The sequence below is a fragment of the Zingiber officinale genome, chromosome 9B (genome assembly GCF_018446385.1).
Source record: "Zingiber officinale cultivar Zhangliang chromosome 9B, Zo_v1.1, whole genome shotgun sequence".
Lineage (NCBI taxonomy): Eukaryota > Viridiplantae > Streptophyta > Magnoliopsida > Zingiberales > Zingiberaceae > Zingiber > Zingiber officinale.
In genome coordinates, this window is record NC_056003.1 from 15,384,912 (window position 1) to 15,410,619 (window position 25,708).

Sequence of the window (25,708 nt, forward strand, 5' to 3'; positions counted from 1 at the left end):
GCTCAGGGTTTTGGTTTCCCATCCAGCCATAATAGCATACAGCCCGTCCGAACGGCTCGGGGTCTTCGTGATACCCTCCCCGGCCGAACGGCTCGAGGATATTTACGATAATCTCGACCTAACCGAATGGTTGAGGTCTCAGATTTCAAGCGTGTAGCTCGTCTCCCATACGCAGCCCGGCCAAACGGCTCGGGGTCTTCGAGTCTGAACGATGCTTATGTTCTATACGCAGCCCGGCCGAGCGGCCTGGGGTCTTCGAGATACCCTCCCCGGCCGAACGGCTCGAGGATATTTACGATAATCTCGACCTAACCGAATGGTTGAGGTCTCAGATTTCAAGCGTGTAGCTCGTCTCCCATACGCAGCCCGGCCAAACGGCTCGGGGTCTTCGAGTCTGAACGATGCTTATGTTCTATACGCAGCCCGGCCGAGCGGCCTGGGGTCTTCGAGATACCCTCCCCGGCCGAACGGCTCGAGGATATTTACGATAATCTCGACCTAACCGAATGGTTGAGGTCTCAGATTTCAAGCGTGTAGCTCGTCTCCCATACGCAGCCCGGCCAAACGGCTCGGGGTCTTCGAGTCTGAACGATGCTTATGTTCTATACGCAGCCCGGCCGAGCGGCCTGGGGTCTTCGAGATACCCTCCCCGGCCGAACGGCTCGAGGATATTTACGATAATCTCGACCTAACCGAATGGTTGAGGTCTCAGATTTCAAGCGTGTAGCTCGTCTCCCATACGCAGCCCGGCCAAACGGCTCGGGGTCTTCGAGTCTGAACGATGCTTATGTTCTATACGCAGCCCGGCCGAGCGGCCTGGGGTCTTCGAGTTCTGATGACCTGGTCTTATTTTTGCTCCTCTGACTTTTCATTTCTGCATTTTCAATAATCAGTCGAAAAATGTACACGTGGTGGTTTACAGTGATACCCCTTTCACCCCCGCCCGGTAAGGCTGGAGGTGGTTCGCGCTCCACGGCCTATCTAGTTGTCGACCGCCCTCATCCTCCAGATAATACGCGCCTGAGCGGAGCTTTTCGATGATTTTGAAAGGACCTGCCCATGGAGCCTCCAGCTTACCGACGTCGCCGACCGGCTTGACCTTTTTCCAGACAAGATCGCCGACTTGGAATGATCTGGGAATGACGCGTCGGTTGTAGTTTTGTTTCATCCGCTGACGATATGCCATCAGCCGAACTGACGCCTTTGCCCTTTCCTCTTAGACCAAATCCAGCTCCATGTTTCTCCGCTCGGCGTTGCCCTCATCATAGCATTGGATCCGAGCGGATTCAACGCCGACTTCAACCGGGATGACGGCCTCACCGCCATATACCAGATGGAACGGTGTGACTCCCGTCCCTTCTTTTGGCGTCGTCCGGATGGCCCACAAGACGCTCGGCACTTCATCTGGCCAACTTCCTCCCAAATGATCGAGCCGAGCGCGCAGAATACGAAGGATTTCCCGGTTGGCGACTTCAGCTTGACCATTGCTCTGAGGATAGGCCACGGATGTGAAATGTTGCTCAATGCCGTAGCTATTGCACCAATCTTCTAACATTTTCCCTGTGAACTGCCGCCCGTTGTCAGACACTAGTCGGCGAGGGATGCCGAACCGACAAATGATGTGTTGCCAGATGAATTTTTTCACCATTTGTTCCGTAATCTTTGCGAGCGGCTCGGCCTCCACCCACTTGGAGAAGTAATCTACCGCCACTAGTAAAAATTTCCTCTGCCCGGTCGCCATCGGCAATGGACCTACAATATCCATTCCCCACTGATCGAACGGACATGAGATGGTTGATGCCTTCATCTCCTCTGCCGGTCGGTGGGAGAAGTTGTGATACTTCTGGCATGAAAGGCAGGTAGATACTGTCCGAGCGGCGTCTGCTTGTAATGTTGGCCAAAAGTACCCGGCCAAGAGGATCTTCTTGGCTAACGAGCGCCCGCCCGGATGACCGCCGCATGATCCTTGGTGTACTTCCTGAAGGATGTACGCCGAGTCTTCTGAGCTCACACATTTCAACAAAGGGCGCGAGAAAGCTTTCTTGTACAGTTGATCTCCGATGAGTGTAAACCGACCGGCCCTCCTCCTGAGAAGCTGGGCTTCATCCCGATCGGCAGGTGTTTTTCCCGAGCGGAGGAACTCTATGATGGATGTCCGCCAGTCATTTGGAAATGAGAGCCCTTCCATCCGATCGACGTGCGCCACCAGCAGCGTTTTTTCAATTGGCTGTTGAATGGCGATCGGCGTTATTGAGCTCGCAAGTTTGGCTAATTCATCGGCCGCCTGGTTCTCCGTTCGGGGAATCTTCTGAATAAGCACTTCTCGAAAAGTAGCTTTGAGTTTTTCAAAGGCTTCAGCGTAGAGCTTAAGCCGAACGCTATTGATTTCAAAGGTGCCAGAAAGTTGTTGAGCGGCCAACTGTGAATCGGAATAGAGAATCACCCGACCGGCTCCCACATGCCGTGCTGCCTGTAATCCGGCTATAATAGCCTCGTACTCTGCTTCATTGTTGGTGGCCTTGTAGTCCAGCCGGACTGATAGGTGCATCTTTTCTTCTTGCGGTGAGATGAGCAATATCCCAATCCCACTTCCGAGCCGAGTGGAAGACCCATCCACATATATCCTCCATAGAGCTTCCAGTTCTGGCCTCTGTACCTCGGTCACAAAATCAGCCAAGGATTGGGCTTTAATCGCCGGGCGGGGCTGGTACTGGATATCAAATTCGCTTAACTCTGTTGTCCACTTGATAAGCCGTCCGGACGCTTCTGGATTCAACAGGACTCTTCCGAGTGGACTGTTCGTCCGGACAATAATTGTGTGGGCTAAGAAATACGGTCGAAGGCGCCGAGCGGCTAGAACCAGAGCAAAGGCCAACTTCTCGAGCCCAGTGTAGCGAGATTCAGCATCTTTCAAAATATGGCTCAGAAAATACACCGGCTGCTCTTCGTCGCTCGCCCTCACAAGTGCTGAGCCTACGGCATGCTCAGTTGATGACAGATACATATACAGTGATTCCCCGCCGATCGGCTTGGCAAGTATAGGCAGGGAATTTAGGTATGTCTTCAACTCTTCAAATGCTTGGTCACACTCCTCATCCCACTGGAACTTAGTAGCTTTTCGCAGGATCTTGAAGAAGGGCAGGCTCCGATCGGCGGTTCTAGAGATGAATCTGGATAAAGCAATTATCCGACCGGTCAACCTTTGCACTTGTATTTCTTGGGGGCGGCATGTCTTGCAGGGCTTTCACCTTGTTGGGATTTGCTTCGATTCCCCGCTCAGTCACTATATACCCCAAGAAACGCCCTCCTTTAGCTCCGAACAGGCATTTCTGGGGATTTAGCTTGACTCCATATTTGCGCAGTGTTCGGAAGGTTTCTTCCATATCTTTGAAAAGATCAGCCGCCCGGACGGATTTGATAAGGATGTCGTCCACATAAACTTCTAGATTCCGCCCGATTTGCTCCTTGAACACCTTGTTCATCAAGCGTTGATAGGTGGCCCCGGCATTCTTCAATCCGAACGGCATCACATTGTAGCAATATGTGCCGTCAGCCGTTACAAAGCTTACTTTTTCTTGATCTTCCCGGGCGAGCGGCACTTGATGATACCCTTGGTAGGCATCAAGCATGCAAATTAATTCGCAGCCGGCCGTAGAGTCCACCAGCTGATCTATCCGGGGCAGAGGATAAAAATCCTTGGGGCATGCTTTGTTCAGGTCTCGAAAGTCGATGCAGACTGGCTAGCCAGCTCGGGAACTGCACCTCGCGTATGTGGCCGGCCTTAGAAGTTTTTCTACTTCCGCGGATAATGGTATTCTGCTCGGCACTGAAATCCCTTTTTCTCTGTTTCACTGGCCGAGCGTCCGGTCGGACATGCAATTCATGCAGCATCAGGCTTGGCGAAATTCCGGGCAACTCATGTGTCGACCAGACAAAGACATCATGATTTTGCTGGAGGCATTGGATCAGCCTCTCCTTCTGTTTTTCCTCCAGATCCGAGGCGATGAAAGTGGTGGCCTCCGATCGGGTCGGATGGATCTGAACTTCCTCCTTTTCATCATAAATTAAAGCGGGAGGTTTCTCTGTTATGGCGTGTACCTCGATTCGGGGGGCCTTCCGAGCGGAAGAAGCTTCTGCTCGGATCATCTCTATATAGCATCGCCGAGCTGCTAGCTGATCTCCACGCACTTCTCCTACTTTGTCTTCCACGGGGAACTTTATCTTCTGGTAGAAGGTTGAAACAACCGCTCGGAATTCGCCGAGCGCCGGTCGTCCCAGAATGACATTGTAGGATGATGGAGAATCGACCACCACGAAGTTTATTGTCCTGGTCCTCCGGAGCGGTTCTTCTCCCAGTGAGGTGGCCAGCCGGATCTGTCCGACCGGCTGAACTTCGTTGCCCGTAAACCCGTAGAGCGGGGTTATCATGGGCAGCAGCTCGGCTCGATCAATTTGCAACTGATCGAACGCCTTCTTGAATATGATGTTGACCGAGCTCCCTGTGTCAACAAATATGCGGTGAATGGTGTAATTCGCTATTACCGCTTTAATGAGCAACGCGTCGTCATGGGGCACTTCTACTCCTTCTAAATCCCCGGGCCCGAAAGTGATTTCTGGTCCGGTCGCCCGCTCTTGGCTACAGCCGACCGCGTGGATCTGCAGCTGCCGGACGCCCGCCTTTCTTGCTCGGTTGGAGTCTCCTCCGGTCGGCCCACCAGCAATAACGTTGATTTCGCCCCGGGAAGTATTGCTCCTGTTTTCTTCCTCCCGAGTGGATGGTCGAGACCGTTCCCTGGACGCCCGACGATTCTCTTGTCTGGGTGATCGGTGTCGATCGGGCGTCTGGTGATGTTGCCTCTCCATGCGGGTCCGGTCGGCTTCCTGAGCCCTTTGCCTCCTGTCACGGGGAGGAGACCGGCGTTCAACCCTCCTGGGAACGGGATTAGTCACGAAGGGAAGATTCCGGCAATCTCTCGTGTTGTGCGTATCTGACTGGTGGAAGGAGCAGAACATAGGAGTCCACCTCTTCTTTGGCTTGGGCCGAGCGGCAGCCACTTCTTGTACGTGCGATCTGGTGTGGGGAGATCGAATTGCTTCAGCCCTTGGTCCTCTAGGTGGTTGCTGAGCGGAGTGCTGCTTCCGCTCGGCATGAACAAGTGCACGCTCGGTTGGAGCTTCTTTTTTCCGAGCGGCTTGCGCTTCTTCCACGTTTATGTATTCGTTGGCCCGATGTAGCATGTGATCATAGTCTCGGGGCGGCTTTCGAATGAGCGACCTGAAGAAGTCCCCATCAACAAGGCCTTGTGTGAAGGCGTTCATCATCGTTTCCGATGTGGCTATTGGGATATCCATCGCCACTTGGTTGAATCGCTGGATGTAAGTTCGAAGCGATTCCTTTGGCTCTTGTTTGATGGCGAACAAGCTAACGCTTGTTTTCTGATAACGCCGACTGCTGGCGAAGTGGTGGAGGAAGGCCGTTCGGAAGTCCTTGAAGCTTGTGATGGATCCGTCCGGCAGCCTACGGAACCACCGCTGAGCCGATCCCGAGAGCGTGGTAAGGAAGACTCGGCACTTCACTCCATCAGTGTATTGGTGGAGCGTGGCGGTATTATCAAACTTACCCAAATGATCATCCGGGTCCGTTGTTCCATTATACTCGCCGATCGTAGGGGGCACGTAGTGCTTGGGCAGAGGATCTCGCAGAATGGCTTCCGAAAATTGGCGGTTGGTCCGCTCGGGAGACGAGTCCGTCCGGGGGGCTTTCCCTTTTCTGTCATCCCGCCTTGGCATTTCGTCTGAAGAGGAGCCTCTATCTCTTCGAGCTGGTGCTGCTTCAGGGGTGCGAAATAGGGCCCGATGGAATGCGACGGTGGCTTGAGGTGTTTCCGCTCGGCCACCAGACGCAGATGTCGCTTGTTGTTCCGGCCGCTCGGCTGTTGCTTTTTGTCTTTGCTCCACTAGTTTGGCAGCCCTTATCTCGACCAGAGCTTCGAGTTCTTCGGTTGAAAGCGTCACCACGTGTTGTCGTCCAGCCTCATCCATTGTTTCCGATCGGATGCAGGAGCGTTCCCACAGACGGCGCCAATTTGATCCTGTCTGAATCAGGAGTCAAGGGACGCTGGGCACGTGGCGCTTCCTGCGGAATCCTCGAATGCTCCGGTGAACCTGCAACAAAACCGAGCCGGGAGGGGTGTCCCGGCGACGGCCCTCCGACGCTCAAGTTAGGCGAGGGATAACAAAGAGGTGGTTCTCCAATTAAGATTTTTCATACCTCCGGTGAAGAAATGGAGGCCTTATATAGACCTCTGGAGGAGACCTGAATGCTCCGGTCAAATCAACCACATGCCTTTGACCATGCTCAAGTATGAGTTTATCAGAAGGACCATGCCCGAATATGGATCTGTCAGGGAAACGTCCTGAGACCATACTGCTACTGCGCCCACCTTCCCATGATGTGACGGTAAGATCCTCCATCTCGCGATTTTGTGTACGGCCTAATCATCAGACATGCTCCTGCTAATATCCCAGATCCTGGGCCGAGCGCATGAGCCGCTCGGCCACCTTTTACCCTCGCCCATGTTTCTGCCGAGCGGACTTCCGCTCGGCCCGAGCGTACTCCCGTTCGGCCCTTCGATCTCCCTGCCTTGGCGTCGGAAACCCAAGCCCCTGAATGGGTTAACTCTAGCTCCGCTCGGACATACCCAGATGCTCGGCTCGCTTAATCAGCCTACCCTTGGTCTACTGCCGGATCATATATGTTTTAAAATTTTAATTTATTTGATTAGTTAGTAAATTTATTTATAAGATTGATAAAAAATAGAATATAATTTACACCTTTATTCTTATATATTATTGATGAAGAATATTTATAAATAATTTATAATTTTTTTATTTATAAATATTAATGTGCTGAAAAAAAAACTTTGCAAGGGTAATTTGGCGATTGAAGAAAGAAGGAGGTACTTTACAAAATATTAAAAGGTGCAAGGGCTAAAGCAAAATTTTCGCAGCATTTGCTTTTCCTCCTCCCTCTCTCTCTCGACGGCCGCTTGATTGACTGCCTTCTTCCGCGATTGAAACCCTCGAATTCAGACAACAGAGAAGAAATCAAGGCAGGAGGAAGCAGTGGGCGAGGACCATGGGACAGTGCTACGGCAAGAGTGTCTCCGTCGCCGAGGACGGCGGCGCCCGGACCTCGGCCAACGGCGCCGGAGAAATCGTCCCGGCTACGCCCATCAGGAAAAGCCGGAGCGGCGCTGCCACTCCCGTACAATACTCTGGCGCCGGTGCCGCCTGGCCCAGTCCTTACCCGCAGGGCTCCGCCAGCCCCCTCCCCGATGAGGTCGCCCCTTCGCCCGCAAGGTCCACTCCCCGGCGAATCTTCGGGAGGCTTTTCCCACCGCCGTCCCCGGCGAAGCACATAAAGGCCGCTCTCGCGAAGCGGCAAGGCCCCCCGAAGCCCAGGGACGGTCCTATCCCTGAGGACGGGACTGGGGAGGGGGAGAGGCCGTTGGATAAGAGCTTTGGGTATAGCAAAAACTTCGGTGCGAAGTATGAGCTGGGGAACGAGGTCGGAAGGGGCCATTTTGGGCATACCTGCTCGGCTACCGCCAAGAAAGGGTCGATCAAGGGTCAGCTTGTTGCCGTGAAGATTATCTCCAAAGCTAAGGTGCGGTGGTATGTTCAAAACGTGATTTTTCCCTCTGAAATATTTTTCTCTTTTCAATCTTGTGAAATTATTTGGCTATTCTCCTATATCTGTGCAAATACTAGACTCTGAATTAGAAGATCCAATGTCTTTGTCATCTCCACCTGTGATTTAGTGCTTGTGTTTATCTGACTTTGTGACTATTAATTCTGGGTTAGACTTTTTTATATTTTGTTTTTCTCTCTGTCCTTTCTTTTTGGGCTTTTGGTGGTGGTTTGGAGAGAGCTTGGCACTGGCACTGGCCGTTCGTATTGCACCGATTAACATTATGAGCTGATGATGACACAAGATAACGTTTTAACATAATTAAGGTGATGGTTACAACTTTATTTGTTGTGGCACTATATGGTCAGACGATTTAAGCACTAGATAAGTGAACTCCCTCGTCACTTGATTTACCTAAACAGTTATCCAAAAAGCTAAGCCCATAATATTACTTATTTTACTCTTGCATTTCTGATTGGTTGCTTGAACTTCCAGTTTATAATTATTCTATAGCAACTATTTTGTATTGTCTACATGAACTTTTCCAGACATTGTGAATGGAACATGATCCCGTCCGGAAACTGAGTCAGACGGATCGTCGGGTGAGGTGGCGAGAATGTTGACGAAGTCGCGGCGTCCCGGAGGGGGGTGTGCTGAGATGTCCTCTATGTTGACCGAGTCTTCGGAAGTCCTCTGGTCAACGCTACCTACAGCCAGTGACCGGATTGACCCGGCCCCCGGTACCCCGATACTCGAGGCAGATATAACGAATATATGAGGACAAGACTAAGCCATGAAATAATGAAAATGCATATGAAATATGAACGAGGAACGTACCCTGGCCCAGGGGGGCGCCCTCGGATGGGACGCGGCTCGAGTTGTCGCGACCCGGAAGAGTAGCTGACTCTGATCAGGCTGTAGAACTGGATCTGACGACGCGGAGTTGGACGCGACACGGAACCGGGAGACGAGCTGCAGGTCGGGATATAATACCGGCACGCAGACCGGGATAAGGCATCGACGCGCAAGCCGAGGTAAGGCACCGTCATGTAGATCGGGACGCTAGATTGGCACGCAGGCCGGGGTAAGGCACCGTCATGTAGACCGGGACGCCAGATCGGCACGCAAGCCGGGACCAATCAAATCCGTGCAAATATCGGGACATGACACACACAAATTGGCACGAAAGGCAAGGCACAACAAAAAGGAAACGCCACCAGATCAGCCGCCACACGGCCTATGCCTATAGTAGATGAACCTGTGCTTGGGAACAGCTACTGGAGAGGAAGTTCCGGCTGACCATGTAAAGGGAGGTGGTGCTTCCTTGGCCGACTTCGATGGGAGTAGGAGGACGAGAAGAGGTTGTGGCAAGCGTCGACGAAGAACGGAGCGTGAGGAGGAGAGGGGCAGCGATTCCGGCGGCAGGAGAAGAAAAAGAGGGAGAAGAGAGGCAGCACTGCGAGGAGGCAGAAGAGGAGAATCGCAGGGACGAATCTGTCCGGCGGTGGCGTCGCAAGGAGGAGGAAAAGGAGAAGCGCGGTGGTGTTGCTGCCATTGCCAGCTGTCACGAAGGAGGTGCTCCGTTCGCCGTGGCAACGAGGCTGATCCAGTGATGGCGGCGGCGCAATATTGGGGAGACGATTCCTCTTGCTGCGCTATGTTATAGGTACGAGTGAGAGATAGAAAGGAGGAGGGAGAAAGGTCGGCGCCGGAATCGGCTCCGGCGGGGAGCGTGAGGAAGAAAGTGCTGTAGTGTCGGTGCTATCCCAAAACGCCCCCCCTTTTCGCCCCGTGCTTTCTTCCTAATAAAGCCCTAAATAGTGCCATGACGAAAATGCCCCTCCTTCTCCTTTGAATTACTCTCCTCTCTCTAAACCGTATCCACATCACAAGCCTCCCCCTCAAGTCTAGTCAAAGGAGGCGCAAGTCCGACTGACTAGACCCATCCAACTGAAATAAAGAATCGTCATTGACCGCAGAGTCATATCGCGGGTCGGTTATATAACATCGAACGAGTAGCCATGGCGATGTCGGGCTGAACAGGGGACGGAAAGCCGAGCCGACGACCGAATGAATGCTTAAGGAACGATCGATCGAACAAAAGTGTGTCGAGCTGAGCGACGCACGGAATGTCGAGCTGAGCAACGTATAAAACACATGGCAAGCAAGCGATCAATCGAATGCTGAGGGAAACCAAGTGATAATCCAAGAGACGCTCAAGCGATACTGAGCAAAGGGATCGGGCGATTATAAATCACGACCAGACGACCGCAAAATGTCAACCGGTCCGGAGAGAAAATGTCAATCGAGCGAAATATGAATGGGCGAGCGATGCCCAATGTACGACCGAGAAAATACCGACCAGGTAACAAAGATAATGTCGATCGGGCGAGATGAGAACAGGCGAGTAGACGAACGGACAAGTAGAATCGAATTCATGATCGAGAAAGTGTCGACCGAGTGACAGTAAATCGTGACTGAGTAATCACACAATACCGACCGGGGCAATAGGGAGAGTGATGAACGAGCGAAGCCATGAGCGCGAATGAGAGAATGTCGACTGAGCGATAGTGAATCGCGGCCGGGCGATAGAGAGAATAATGTACGAGCGGAGTCGTGAGAGCGAACGAGAGAATGTCATCTGAGAACAGTAAATCGTGACCGGACGATATAGAGACGAAGTGACGAGTAAAGCCATGAGCGCAACTGGGAAGGTGCCGACCGAGCGACGATAAATAGCGACCGGAAAAATAGAGAGTGAGGAACGCGCCAAGTCGTGAGCACGACCGAGCGAGTGCTGACCGAGCGACCGTAAATCTCGACCTGGCAATAAAGAGCGTGACCGAGCTAGTGCTGACCGAGAAAAACCCTTAAGTGAGAGGCCGGTCAGCATAAAGCGAGTAGCCGAGTGGTATCAGTGAGTGATCAAGCAAACGGCCAAGCAACAGCGATGAGCGAAATACGAATGGCGAGCGTCGGGCAGAGCAGTGGGCGGGGCAAGTATGTCGAGCAGAGCGACAAGTAAGCGATGAGTGCCGACCCAGCCATAGCGGTAAGCGAAGCGCTAAGGATGAGTGCCGAGCAGAGCGGCGAAGCGTGCACGATGAGTGTCGAGCAGAGCGGCGAAGCGTGCACGGCGAGTGAAGCGATGAATGTCGACCGAGCAACAGCAGTGAGCGCAACGTGAGAGCTGAGTGCCGAGCAGAGCGGCGAGTAAAGCGATGAATGCCGCCCGAGCAACAACAGTGAGCGCAACGTGAGAGCTGAGTGTCGGGCAGAGCGACGAGTAAAGCGATGAATGCCGACCGAGCAACAGCAGTGAGCGGAACGTGGGAGCTGAGTGCCAGGCAGAGCGGCGAGTATGACGAGTGTCATGCAGAGCTGCGAGTGAGTGATGAGCGCCAACCGAGAGGTCGTTGAGCGTGAGAGCATGCTCACTTATAACTCGCACTGGGGCGAGAGTCTGGGACAGCCGACCGAGCAGCTCGGTCGTAGGGCGTGAGAGCAAAGCTCACTTATAACTCGCACTGGGCGAGAGTCTAGGACAGTCGACCGAGCAGCTCGGTCGTTAGGCGTGAGAGCAGAGCTCACTTATAACTCGCACTGGGGCGAGAGTTTGGGCGTGAGAGCAGAGCTCACTTATAACTCGCACTGGGGCGAGAGTCTGGGACAGCCGACCGAGCAGCTCGGTCGTTGGGCGTGAGAGCAGAGCTCACTTATAACTCGCACTGGGGCGAGAGTCTGGGACACCGACCTGCCGGTCGTTGGGCGTGAGAGCATGCTCACTTATAACTCGCACTGGGGCGAGAGTCTAGAGGCGTGAGAGCATGCTCACTTATAACTCACACTGGGGCGAGAGTCTCGAATCGAGGCAGCCGGTCGTTGGGCGTGAGAGCAGAGCTCACTTATAACTCGCACTGGGGCGAGAGTCTGGGATAGCCGACCGAGCAGCTAAGTCGTTGGGCGTGAGAGCAGAGCTCACTTATAACTCGCATTGGGGCGAGAGTCTGGGATAGCCAACCGAGCAGCTCGGTCGTTGGGCGTGAGAGCAGATCTCACTTATAACTCACACAGGGGCGAGAGTCTGGAGCCCGCTCGGGAGGTGATCTGAAGGCTTGACCAAGAAGCAATCTGGAGGTCTGACCAGTTTTTGATATGGAGACCTGACCAAGAAACAACCTGGAGGTCTGACCAGTTTTTGATCTGAAGGCCTGACCAGGAAACAATTTGAAAGCCTGGTAAAGAAGCCATTTGGAGGCCGGGCTAAGAATTGATCTGAAGATCTGACCAGGAAACAATCCGAAGGCCTGACCAAGAATTAGTCTAGAAGCCCGACCGGGAATTGGTCTGGAAGCCTGATCAGGAATTGGTCCAGGAGCCCGACCGGGGATTGGTCTAACCTCTCGACCGAGAGATCGCTAGCAATACTTAGATCCGAGACTGGTGGTACTACTCTGGTTCGAGACCCGTGGCGATAGCTCGACCCCGAACGGGGGAGGTTAAGCCTTGAAGCTCATAGAAGCAAAGCCGATAGCAACATGAGGAGATAGAGCTTGTATCATACCTGATCACGAAATGATGTCAACTGGCTGGCTCGGCTCAACTCCCCAATGTCCATACAGTCAGTGAGATAAATAGTGTCGATCCCTCGACTCCCAAATATCCGCGGAGTCAGAGAGAGAATAATCTGAGCCTTGACCTTCAAAGGAAGTGAAGTCCATAGCCATATGAGGGAGCAGAGTCCGTAATAATAGAAGGAAGCAGACCATCGCGAGTGTAAGGAGCAGAGCCTGTAGACATAAGGGGATGCAAAACAAGTGGAGGATGTAGAGCATATAATAATAATAAAATGAATCACCTATAGTAGTAGAGAATGCTGAGCCCCTAATGAAGGGTGCAGAGACTGTAACAGTAAGAGAATGCAGAGCCTCATGGTGAAGGGTGCAGAGCCTGTAGCACACATGATCGAGGAACTGGGCCCCTGGCCCTTGGCCCTGATCGGAGAGTAAGGTCCCTAGCCTGTAATCAAAGAGCGAGACCCCTAGATCCTGATCGGGAAGTGGTACTGCAAGTCTATGATCGGGGAGCTGTGTCCCAAGTGTATGAGTGGGGAGCTGTGCCCCTAGAGTATGAGCGGGGAGCTGTGCCCCTGGTGTCCGATCAGAAATTGAAGGCTCTAGTTTTTGATCAAGGAACTAGGCTCTTACTCTTTTATCAGGGAAATATAGCAGTTCCTATAATCGTAAAAAGAGAGCAGAGCTTGTAATCGTACCTGATCGGGGAGTCGTGCCAACCAGCTAAGTGTTTGTCTCGGTCCCTTAACTCTCGAATACTTGTGGAGTCAGCGAAAAAAATAACGGAAAAACTAACCTGTTAGCCGACTGAAGCTCTACTCGATCCCTCGACTCCCGAATACCGGTGGAGTGAGGATAGAAAATAATATGTGCATCGAGATCCTCCGGGATTATGATAATAGCAGAGAACCTCCCGACGTCGTCCATCTTCACGTTCCAAAACAGGTGAAGGATGTTCCCACAGACCGCGCCAAATTGATCCCGTCCGGAAACTGAGTCAGACAGACCGTCGAGTGAGGTGGCGAGAATGTTGACGAAGTCCCAGCGTCCCGGAGGGGGGTGTGCTGAGATGTCCTCTATGTTGACCGAGTTTTCGGAAGTCCTCTGGTCAACGCTACCTGCAGCCAGTGACCGAGTTGACTCGGCCCCCGGTACCCCGATACTCGAGGCAGATACAACGAATATATGAGTACAAGACTAAGCCATGAAATAATGAAAATGCATATGAAATATGAACGAGGAACGTACCCTGGCCCAGGGGGGCGCCCTCGGATGGGACGCGGCTCGAGTTGTCGCGACCCGGAAGAGTAGCTGACTCTGATCAGGCTGTAGAACTGTATCTGACGACGTGGAGTTGGACGCGGCACGGAACCGGGAGACGAGCTGCAGGTCGGGATATAATACCGGCACGCAGACCGGGATAAGACACCGACACGCAGGCCGAAGTAAGGCACCGTCATGTAGACCGGGACGCCAGATCGGCACGCAGGCCGGGGTGCACCGTCATGTAGACCGGGACGCCAGATCGGCACGCAGGCCGAGACCAATCAAATCCGTGCAAATATCGGGACATGACACACACAAATTGGCATGAAAGCCAAGGCACAACAAAAAGGGAACGCCACCAGATCAGCCGCCACACGGCCTATGCCCATAGTAGATGAACCTGTGCTTGGGAACAGCTACTGGAGAGGAAGTTCCGGCTGACCATGTAAAGGGAGGTGGTGCTTCCTTGGCCGACTTCGATGGGAGTAGGAGGACGAGAAGAGGTTGTGGCAAGCGTCGACGAAGAACGGAGCGTGAGGAGGAGAGGGGCAGCGATTCCGGCCGCAGGAGAAGAAAAAGAGGGAGAAGAGAGGCAACACTGCGAGGAGGCAGAAGAGGAGAATCGCAGGGACGAATCTGTCCGGCGGTGGCGTCGCAAGGAGGAGGAAAAGGAGAAGCACGGTGGTGCTGCTGCCGTTGCCAGCTGTCACGAAGGAGGTGCTCCGTTCGCCGTGGCAACGAGGCTGATCCAGTGATGGCGGCGGCGCAATATTGGGGAGACGATTCCTCTTGCTGCGCTATGTTATAGGTACGAGTGAGAGATAGAAAGGAGGAGGGAGAAAGGTCGGTGCTGGAATCGGCTCCGGCGGGGAGCGTGAGCAAGAAAGTGTTGTAGTGTCGGCGCTATCCCAAACTCCCCCCCTTTTCGCCCCGTGCTTTCTTCCTAATAAAGCCCTAAATAGTGCCATGACGAAAATGCCCCTCCTTCTCCTTTGAATTACTCTCCTCTCTCTAAACCGTATCCACATCAAAACATAAGAGTATAAATCCAAGCTGTGAAATATACACCTAATAAATGGTGTTACTGAATTTGTCTACACTAAAATGACAACAAATTGCTCATTATTTTTTTTTCTAGATTGTTATGAAAAAATATACATTTAAGATAAAATTTATTTAAATATAGATGATGATATAATAGGAGATAGAGCTCAATGGCGTAAAAAGATTCATACAGCCGATCCCACCTAGTGGGAAAAGGCTTGGTTGTTGTTGGTGTTGGTTGTTATGAATTATACAGTGTTGTAAATGGGGATACATAATACTATAAATAATCATTATTCTTTATAATATTTACTTTTAATAAAATATATTAATTAAAAATTAAATCTAAATATTTAAAAATAAAAAATATAATTTTTTAAATATATATATATATATATTAAATTAATGGGATAATTTTATTAGGTTTTAATTAAATATATTTAAATTATATAAATCATAACTAGGAGTTGATTAAAATTATTAACCTATTGTTATTTAATTAAAATCTAACTTACAACTTATTCACGTACCCTATTTCGGTCGTCGGGGTTGCGCAATGAGTTTGAGCGTGTCACCAGGACCACGTGATGTGTCCGGACGTGTCGTTGGACCCGAGCAATAGTCCGGGCCCATCGACGGGCTTGGGCGACATGCTTGGACGCGTCATTGGGCTTAGGCAACATGCCCAGACGCGTCGCCGGGCTTGGGCAACACTTCCATGCTTGCACAACACATCCAAACTGGTCACAGTGGTGAAACGGCGACAGCGGTGGCGATTTCAAGTGCAACGGTGGCGAAAGGAGGTGAGTTACTGCTTAAAGCACCGCCTTAAGCAAAGGCGGTGAAATTGATGCCCAACTCCTGCCAAGACGGTCATCTTGGCCGCCATTTAGAACACTGGAATTATACAACCAAAACAAGCCTTTGTCCCAATTATTTGGGGTATGGACCATAGATCTTTTCATGCTGTTGAGGTTACCGTAAGACAACGTTTGTTAAACTAGAGTATTGAAGCTCTTTATGATTTATTACGACTCTTAATGGTGAAATCTTTTTTTGCCACATTATGAATTATACAACCAAAACAGGCCTTTGCCCAATTATTTGGGGTATGCACCATGGATTTCTTCATGTTGTTGTTGAGGTTACTATAAGACAATGTCTCTTGTTAATCTAGAGTATTGAAGTTCTTTATAATTTAATAACTCTTAGCTTAAATTATCTATTCTATGAATGAAAGGATATATACCTTATAAAAATTTCAAATCATCTTCTCAATAAATTGAAGGACTTGGTCTAATATATGTTACTAATATCATAATTTCACATTCACACATTATCATGATATAAACACTTAGATGATCTAACACAATTTGCCCCACCCTTGCCAAGGTCAAGCCCGTCCCAACCCAGTGGATTCCTAGCCTCATGATGTTAATGTGGTGAGAATGAGATTAAAAAAATTACCCACATTAAGAGGTTGAACAATGTGTTGTCCACTTAGATGATCTATTTTTTGTTGGCTGTTTTTAAGGAATGGAAATAAGGTTGATACTGAAAGAAGTGGGAATTTATGTTTTTTTTTCTATTCTAGCTGGAAGCATAAATCTCCTTCATCACTTATTTCTTTGCTTTGCAATCATCGGATTTCTAACATCACCATTTGCAAATTCCAGATCTATAGCTGACAGTCACTTTATTACAAAAACAATCTCCAGAACTCTGCTGTTTTTTAAAATGGGCATGTGGTTGCCTTTACTGATATTTTTGGATCTTCTATGCAGATGACAACACCAATATCAATTGAAGATGTTCGTAGGGAGGTTAAGATACTGAAAGCTTTGTCTGGCCATAAAAATCTTGTCAAGTTTTATGAGGCATGTGAGGACACACTTAATGTCTACATAGTGATGGAGTATGTAACCATGTCTTAATCTAATATTCATTGTTGTGAAGATTTTGTAACAACTTAGCTTTTGATTATTTATGCTACTTTATTCAATAAAGGGTTGGATTCATTTGACACTTGTTACCATAGTTTATCTGCTATTTTGCAGATTATATCATGCAAGTATTTGTAGTTTGACTAATTTCCAAAATAAACAATGATGGGGCTTCCCTATGTATTTTAATGCTTTTACTGTGTTGGTAACCTTATTGGCTCTTCATGTTTTCACTTTTCAGATTATGCAAAGGTGGAGAATTGTTGGATAGAATTTTGTCCAGGTACTCTTTGTTGCCATTAATTGTTTGATTTTTCTTTTAATTTGTAGACGTTCTTATATTTCTTTTTTCCCTATATTTCTTTTGTTCTCAAGAGGCGGAAGATACACGGAGGAGGATGCAAAGGTTATTATCGTTCAAATTCTGAGTGTAGTTGCCTTTTGTCATCTTCAAGGTGTTGTGCATCGTGATCTAAAGCCAGAGGTCGACATCATAAACTACTTAGTGATAGAAACATATAATTTTTTAGGATTCCTCTTTTCTGTCATTTTCTCAGGTAGCCAGCATGTCTTCACTCTTGCAGTCCTGCTTATATTTATTTTTCTGTTACTTTACCACAGAATTTTCTTTTTGCCGCTAATGATGAACATGCTGACATGAAGCTGATTGATTTCGGTCTTTCAGATTTTATTAAACCAGGTGAGCACCGCAATCTACTATGTAAAACTATGATGCTTAAATGTTGTTGTTTATTGCATTTTGATAATTCCTGATATGAAGACAGATGACTGACTTATAATCATGGGGTTTTGGAATATTAAATTGATTATGGATTAATATGTTGCCAATGTTATAGGCTTTGTTGCCTGTTTGATAAATGTCATTTATGTTAACCTTTATGGTTGATGGTTTCTATTTCTATGTAGTCAAATTTAAACCCTTATATGCAAATTTGCAATCTGATAGTGTCAAGTATAAGGGTTTAAATTTGTCATGGATTAAAAAGAAATAAAGGTGACACTTTGTTGCTTTTTTTGTGACTTACGAGATGAATCCCATGTTATTAGTCACCTCACAACCAAGTCAAAATGAGTTCTTTCTGAGGAGAAACGACTTTCTGATTATTATGATCATGGCTCCAGATTGTCTTTTTAGAATTTAGGTTATGTATCTCATTACTAGTATATATATATCATCACATTAAAGTTGTCATTCAAACTTCTATTTGTTAATGATTACACAGATGAAAGGCTGAATGATATTGTTGGAAGTGCTTACTATGTTGCCCCTGAGGTCCTCCATAGATCATACAGTACAGAGGCTGATATCTGGAGTATTGGGGTTATAACGTATATTTTGTTGTGTGGTAGTAGACCTTTCTGGTCACGAACTGAATCAGGAATTTTTCGTTCTGTGTTGAGGGCTGATCCCAACTTTGTTGATTCACCATGGCCGGATATTTCTCCAGTAGCCAAAGATTTTGTGAGAAGGCTTTTAAATAAGGATTATAGAAAAAGAATGACAGCTGCACAAGCTTTGAGTAAGTTGCTAGTTCCTGTTAATCATGATTTATTTCGAGGGACAAGGAATCAGTGCCTTCTTTTCACATATAGTTTTTTATATTGTTCTTTAATTAGGTGTTTTTCTATATTTGATTTTAATTAACCTTTGTTTGATAACAGCACACCCTTGGTTGCGAGATGCGCAACGACAAATTCCTCTGGATATGCTTATTTATAGATTAGTGAAGTCTTACCTTCGTGCAACACCTCTTAGACAATCTGCCTTAAAGGTAACATGGTACTGAGACTATTACTGTTTGTTTCTCAATTATTTGTAACTAGTGCATCAAAAAGGAAAGGAATAATCATTTTTTATAGCATAGAGAGTTATTTCACTGATGATCAAAATGACTGTGAAGGTAAGCGACCAGGTAGACACATTGTGAAAATATTTGAATGAGCCTACAACCATCAAGATCCTCTTCAAATGATAATTTCAGCAAATGGTATATTGGTCCTTTATAGTTATAGTATGGCAAAGTCAATTTACAATTGATTGAAATATCTGTGAAGTTATGGCTAGCTATATACATACCTTACAAACTTGAGAGCGTTTTGCCAATTGATGATTTTGATAAATGTCGAACATTAAGTAACAGAGTCATTCTCTGTTTTATTTATATGTTTATTCTTATTTTTATAGTTTGTGCACTTATTATGCTTCTGCAGGCACTATCTAAGGCTTTGACAGAGGATGAACTTTTTTATATAAGGTTGCAGTTTATGCTTTTAGAACCAACTAATGATGGTTACATATCACTTGACAACTTTCGAATGGTCAGTAATCAGTTTATTTATCAAGTACTGCAATATAATACTGCATGATGGAAAGAACTAATAGCCTAGTTTTTCTTTATATGCATTTATGATAATATAATATAACACCATTCTCATTTTTGTTCTTTGATTCATTTGCATTTTATTCAGGCATTATTTCAAAATGCCACTGAAGCAATGTCGGATTCCAGAGTTCCTGATATTCTAAATGCGGTACATCTATAACTTTGCTATTTCATAAAATGGCCTAGACTTTTTGATGTAACACTCTTTTCTGGTAATTTTTTTTATCATTGATTTATGTATCGAACTTATTTTCCTGTAAGTTCAAGCAGCATTGATCCTTGTTAGTGTTCAAAGGCTTTCATTATAGTAACTTTACAAGGATTGATGAGATCATTAGTTAGAAATTTTTCTTGTAATTCTGTACGAGTTAGATTAGACTTTTGTATGTGGATTATTGAAAAATGTTTCAAAAGTTGATAGATAGACGTACTTGGTCATTCATGTCACTCCGAGCCTGAACAATCTACTTATATTTCTACTGACAAACCCAACTGTGTGTAGTTGGCATGGCAATGAGTTCCTTATCCTAAGATTCTTTGTTAAGCTAATCTATCATTCGCTTTTCTGGTTATTGGCTGCGGAATCTGTTTTAACTGAACCTACAAGGCATTCTAACCTCTGCATAATTTTTCGAATCTAGTTGGAGCCACTGGCGTTCACTAGGATGGATTTTGAGGAATTTTGTGCTGCTGCAATCAGTCCGTATCATCTCGAGGCTTTGAATGGTTGGGAACAGATAGCAAGTACAGCTTTCGAGTTCTTTGAATTAGAGGGGAATCGAGTCATCTCTATCAAGGAATTGGCCCGGGTAGTAACAACTTTAACACTAACCATTGAATCTTAAACCCATGCTAGAGTGTAATATAGCTGTATCTTGTAGGAACTGAACCTGCCTCCTGCTGCTTATTCCATGCTGAGAGACTGGATCCGACCGGAAGACAGCAAGCTCAATATTTTCGGATACACGAGATACTTGCACGGTGTCACGATACGCAGCTCCAGCTCCAACACAAGACATCGCTAGATTGCCTGTGAACATTCTTGTACTTGCTTTCTGATGTTCATCCATTAAATCTAAAGCATGCCGCCATTTGTATGTGTTTGTCTGTTGATACAACTTGATGTAGTTTCCTTTAGAGAACACACAATAAAGGTTTTTTTTTTTGTTTGTTGATTTGTATTTTGGTTGATTTATGGATATTTCACGTATTCAACGTTTATTTACTTAACAAGAGCTGAATATTATTGTTATTTCATCTGTTAATAAGTCATATGCTAAACATATAACTTGTAATTTCTCTGATAATCTTTGTTGCCCTTCAAAAAAAATTTTCTTTCTTGTTATTTTTTTTAAAATACGTTTTTGCAGTTTTAATATTTTTATAAAATTTATTTACACCTTCCTTTCTCAAGCATTTAAAGATTAAGATTCAGTTTTGATAAATTAATAGATGATTTTTTTTAATATTGTTGATATAAAAATGTTAGTATGACGGGTGATTGAAGCGTTTTTTAATTTATCGTAGTGGTATGTAGAAAATTTATATGAGATCCGATTGGCCTCTTAGTCATTCATTGTATTTCTCTTGTAAAAGATTTACGAATGATTAGTGAATTGCCCACTAAAAACACTCTCACGTGCGGGTCTTGGAGTAGGAGTCGACGAATGCTCCGAACCAAATAAAACTTGGTTTGTTAACGTTGTTTCTATTGTTATCTTTCCACTGCGTACTCGATTTTCGACGATCGCTATTCACCCCCCCTCCCCCCCTCCCCTCCCCCCCTCCTCCTCTAGCATTCTTCACGATCCAACAATATGATCAACAATAGTTTGCTACTTGGATTCTCGAGCGTCATCCTATTATTGCACTATTGCATGGGTCTGACATATCCTTACTCAATTTATGAATAATCTTTTGACTAAGATTAAGTATAGTAATGATCTTATTAGTTTAATATTTGATATAAAAAATTAAATTAATATTTTATTAAAGAGAATATGTTACCCACACCAGGAGTAAAGCTATATATAGTTTTGGTGGGGCAACTATATATAGTTTTGATGGGCAGTTGCCCCACCTTAATTTTTTATAAGTACCTTTCGAGATGTAAAAAATTAGAAAAATATTAGACTTTTGTCCCACTTAAAAAAATAAAAATTGAGACAATCCTAAAAAATTAAAATTATTTTTTATAAGTCAATTCTTCCCTCGTATCTCTTCCTACATCACCTTACCTGTAAGGAACCTAGTGCACATAACGCGTCTGCACGATCACTAGTTATTATTATTTAAAAAGTTACAAATAAATATTTATTACACAATTCACCTCTAATAAATTTAAGATTTAAATATGTTTAAGAAAATAATTTTAAGTATTTAATTTATTTTTTAATGTTATTTTTAAAAATAAATAAATAAAATTTGAATTTTTACCAAGCAAACAAACGAGTGCGTCTGTCCGTTGGGTTCTTATACGATTTACCCCACCATAGAAATCATCGGATCGTACCTCTCAGCTCACGAGATCGCCAAGCTCCGCCCCTTCGTCGTCGGCGCCGACTCCCCGCCGCCTTGACGCTGCGACGGCCGCGGAATCGCAGGCCAAGTGGAGCTCGGAGCCTTGTATTTCCAGATCTGAGACGGATCTGTTGTTCTAAGCTCTAGGTTCCATGGCGGCCAAGTGCTGTCATGTGTTGTCGCTGGACCACATGAGTACTTCCTACCCGTTTGCTCAATCATCTTCGTACTTTTGTTTTCCAACAACCTGTTCAGCGAGAGCTTAGCTCTTGCCGTTTCGTAAAAATAATGCCATGTTGCTGACTGTATAAAATGAATCGAGATGTTTATCATGATTGCATTAGTTGTAGGTTGATCCTACTTGTATGTCTCGTAGTTCTTCATGATTTGGGTTTCTTGCTTTCTGATTCACTAAAGTTTTCTCTGATGTAACCTATCAGACATGCAGGTAAGACTAATGGAAGGATTTCTGCTAGGGTTATTGCTCTGTTAAGTCTTCAAGAAACCTTTTCTCTCACCAGTCTTTTTAGCACTTGCAATTGATTGATATCTGTAATAATTTGCACGGGCCTAATGGATGATTGACTATAGCGAGATTTGATTGTAGAGTTTCCGTGCTGCAATTTCTTTAGAAACATAATATTGATATTTGTGGACTATCCAGATGTATCTTCTTACTTATGTGTTGATGAGGGTGTTGTGAGGATCAAAATTTGAGTTGGAGAAGCCACGTAGCATTTACATTGGGAAAATGAGCTCCAGCTCTACCGTAGGAATAACAAAAAGTTTCTTGATCTATTATTGTTCAAAATCAACAAATCTATTCTCTTAGATTCACTTTCCATATTGTTTAAAGTACCAAATGGTAGTTTCTTTTTATTGTTGTTGCACATGTTTTCACAAACTGGCTTCTTTCTTCCTTGTCTTGGTTGGCCTTTTTATGGTTAACTGGTGGATTAAGTGAGTGATGTTGCTTTGGCTGGATTTGAGGTTAACTAGAAGTTTCTCATGTATGAGCATTAGATTGGATTGAGATTGGGACACAAGGATCATAAGGTCCTATGACCTAACTTAATTTATATCAACCCAAACCTGAAGACCTAGAATGGGTTGGGATCTCAGGATGATGATCTCACCATATTCCCTAACAGCTTCTTGGTGAGATCTCGATCCTAACAGCCTTTTTAATAACACGTCTACATTTCAATACACGAATTGACATTGCCTACCTAGACTGGATAACTTTTCTTCATATTAGGAACAAACTGTGTGCACAACATTGTCTAGAGCTATATCAAACTGTATCTTGTAGCTACAATCTACAGCTGCCAAAGTTATCATAAGTTGTTCTTTGTGCCTTTGTGGAAAGGATTCAAATCTCTTCCTACGATTTTTTTGTTCCCTGTCCAAGTATTGGAATCCTTTGGTGAGTGCTATATTTGGTTTAATCTCTCCTAAACTTCATTTTACTTCTTTATTACTACAATTATTACCCATCATGTGCTGTTAGTTACAAAGGATATGCTTAGCCTGAAGTATATAGCATTTCCAAATTATTATAGTTCTTTTATAGTGTTCAAGTCAGATGCTTTTTATGTGCTAATAACTTCTGAGTATAATCTGACTGCGGGTCTGATTTCTTGATATGGTTTATCTGCCTCCCATTATTTGAACTTATGCATCAAAATCATCATAATAAATTGGAACGAGCTGGCAAATAGTTTCAATGGACAAGGACAAAACAAAACAGATGTACCTTTGTTTTCCATTAAACATTAGGTAGTTTGTAGTATCATTTTTATGCATTTGATTGTGGAACCTCCGCTATTTGCAATCCGACATCCATGAGTTCATTTCCTGGGGTCATGTTGCATTAGAAGCACTAGTCTTATCCAACTCAAGGACCACAGTTACATAGTATGTTCACTGACTTTTCATGCAGAGCTTCTTATGGCCTCTCCATCTGAAGGAATCTGTGTGGCTCAATCATGCCAAGCCGATGCCACTGAAAGCATCAGGACCACCACCTTTTTAGGATGTACATAGATATTCTTACCCCGAAATTTGGAGCTCTTATGACTGAAGACGTCTGTCCATCAGACAAAACAACAAGAAGAAGTGTCATGAGTTGAAGAGGCTTCAGAGTGTGATAATCTGGCCCTCTACTTTTTTTCATGTCTAAATATTATTCTTTAAAGCCCTCGAGCTCCAAGTGTCTTGGCCCCCTATCACGTTACCACCACAGTGCTGCGTTTAGTAGTTCCTGGAGATAAAACTAATGAAGGTTAGTGCATGAATCTCTCTCTATATGAAATTATGGCCACCATGTGCGAGCTTTTGATGATTCTACAACTTTTGCTCATCTTTGGCTGTTTACTATGTCCCGGTGACTATTGTATTGCAGATCTTTAACTGGATGCATAGCAAGTTGTACCCCAGCGTCAAGTACAGCCATGTTTCTGAAAAGAAAGGTGTAGGGTATTGTGTCTTTCCATAATCTTATAATGCATGATCTTTCTGATCTTGTTTTACGGTTTTGATTTCCAGATGCTTTTGGAGGAGACGAAAGAGAAAATATGGAAATCTCTGAAGGGATGATCGAGGAAGAAGCATTACTCTTACATGATGTCCTCAATGGCATTCTTGCCATTGGCACCTTAGGCAGAAAGGTCAGCTTTGTTCCGCAGTCCTACTGTACCGAGGAAGATGAAATCCCTGTGGGAGACAAAATGAAAGTGGAGACTGATGCAGAGGTAAAAGACAAAGATAACGGAGCTGCACCTTCTCTGGTGGCAAGCAAACCTCCAGTTCTTATCGAGCTTGATCTCAAATTACCAGTTGAAGTAGAGGAAAAGAAAATGGAGATGGTGGTCCAGGACAGAGAAACTGCTGAGAAGATCCAAGTGTTGCCTTTGCTGATGGAGGACAAGGAGAAACGAGAACAGAGAGTAACACTTGCTGATCTTTTTGCCGCTGATGCTTCAACAAAGAACGACCTCGATGAAAATCCAAACAAGAAGATGAATGCTAGATCAAAGCAGTATTTGATTATCCATGACAAGAAGCTGCAGAACAGGAAAGAAGCTCAATCAGCTACCACGAAAGGCAACGCCGTCAACCCAACTAGGAAACTACAGAAGGTACATGTTTCTACCCTCTAATGTTCACGAGCGTGATGATAATTGTTTGCTAAGAGTTTTGATTTCTCAAAATGTTATTGGCTTGGTGGTAAATGGGTAGCTGATTACAAAATTGTTGAAGAAGAAGGTCCACCCGGAGACGGAAGCCACGACGAATGTTGCAGACATGCTGACAAAGAAAAGCAGAAAGCCTCTGATGCCCGGGGGAGCAAAATCTATCGGTAAATCCTTATCTTTGTCTTTTATCTTTAGATTGACAGTCAGTGAAGGAGATGCATCTTGTCCTTGGAGGAAACGATGCAAAATGTTTGTTCTCCATCTTTTGGATAGAACTCCAAAAGCTGTGCCAGTCATTGGCTGACGTTTGGGGCCCTGCACCCAACAGAGTCCTCGACGTCACAGCACAGGATTTAAGATTGTTCTTCCTCAAAACAAGTATCACGATCAGTTTACGTAACATCACCTTAAACTGAAATCATATATGGGTCAACCTAGTTTTGACCCACAAATAGAGGTGTCGATTGATCGAGCACAGGTGAGGATGGCTTGGTTTTTCCCAAGCTGAACAAGTACAGCACAGATCAATCTTAGATCCAACCCCAACACAAAGGGTGTGAGCCTTATCGGCTAGGGCCTTACTATGCCCAACATGCCTGATTAGGTTCAATCGGTGCTCAACCTGGTCGACAGCGCTACCTACAAACTCACTCAAAATGATGAATTTATTACCAATTTATTTATAAATTTTAAAAATATATATATTACTAAATACTAACTTATTTGGTTGCAGAATAACGATACTCGATTTGGCACCACGAGATGCTCGCGAACAAAATTGCTTGATTTACCGTGTCCTAGAGTAAGTGTTGAGTGCCTGCATTAAGCGTCCACATGTTTGTTATATATTTTACGAGCAGTTTGTTTGCAGCTGTAAGATTGATTCGCTTAAAATTATCTCAAATAATTGAGACATCAATTAAGGCATAAATGTTCTTGTTGCTGTCTTTGTTACAATCATGTTATTCACGGGTTAATACACAACAATATAATCTTTTCCTGTGTTCCAGTACACATGGTTTGAATGACTATCGTCTTTCGAATAGCTATTGCGATATAATACATA

General features: G+C 45.8%; 2 protein-coding genes across 6 annotated transcripts; both read left to right on the forward strand.

Annotated features, from left to right (window-relative positions):
• Window positions 1-6,993: 6,993 nt before the first annotated feature.
• LOC122023956 (CDPK-related kinase 3-like) lies at window positions 6,994-20,098 on the forward strand. Of its 3 annotated transcripts, none has more exons than XM_042582405.1 (11): window positions 6,994-7,669; window positions 16,362-16,492; window positions 16,762-16,803; window positions 16,896-17,004; window positions 17,142-17,220; window positions 17,765-18,061; window positions 18,204-18,313; window positions 18,753-18,860; window positions 19,011-19,073; window positions 19,567-19,734; window positions 19,807-20,098. In XM_042582405.1, the coding sequence occupies exons 1-11, from the start codon at window positions 7,139-7,141 to the stop codon at window positions 19,948-19,950; spliced, it is 1,782 nt and encodes a 593-aa protein (XP_042438339.1). In that variant the 5' UTR covers window positions 6,994-7,138; the 3' UTR covers window positions 19,951-20,098. The 3 variants fall into 3 exon arrangements, with proteins under 3 accessions (XP_042438339.1, XP_042438340.1, XP_042438341.1); XM_042582406.1 differs by having other exon boundaries at window positions 16,896-16,926; XM_042582407.1 differs by having other exon boundaries at window positions 7,538-7,677.
• Window positions 20,099-21,404: 1,306 nt separating this feature from the next.
• Window positions 21,405-25,656, forward strand: LOC122022647 (protein TILLER ANGLE CONTROL 1-like). Of its 3 annotated transcripts, none has more exons than XM_042580694.1 (6): window positions 21,407-21,640; window positions 23,388-23,729; window positions 23,850-23,916; window positions 23,993-24,585; window positions 24,686-24,806; window positions 25,376-25,656. In XM_042580694.1, the coding sequence occupies exons 2-6, from the start codon at window positions 23,724-23,726 to the stop codon at window positions 25,378-25,380; spliced, it is 792 nt and encodes a 263-aa protein (XP_042436628.1). In that variant the 5' UTR covers window positions 21,407-21,640; window positions 23,388-23,723; the 3' UTR covers window positions 25,381-25,656. The 3 variants fall into 3 exon arrangements, with proteins under 3 accessions (XP_042436630.1, XP_042436628.1, XP_042436629.1); XM_042580695.1 differs by having other exon boundaries at window positions 21,408-21,893; XM_042580696.1 differs by having other exon boundaries at window positions 21,405-23,729; window positions 24,710-24,806.
• The last annotated feature ends 52 nt before the right edge of the window (window positions 25,657-25,708 follow it).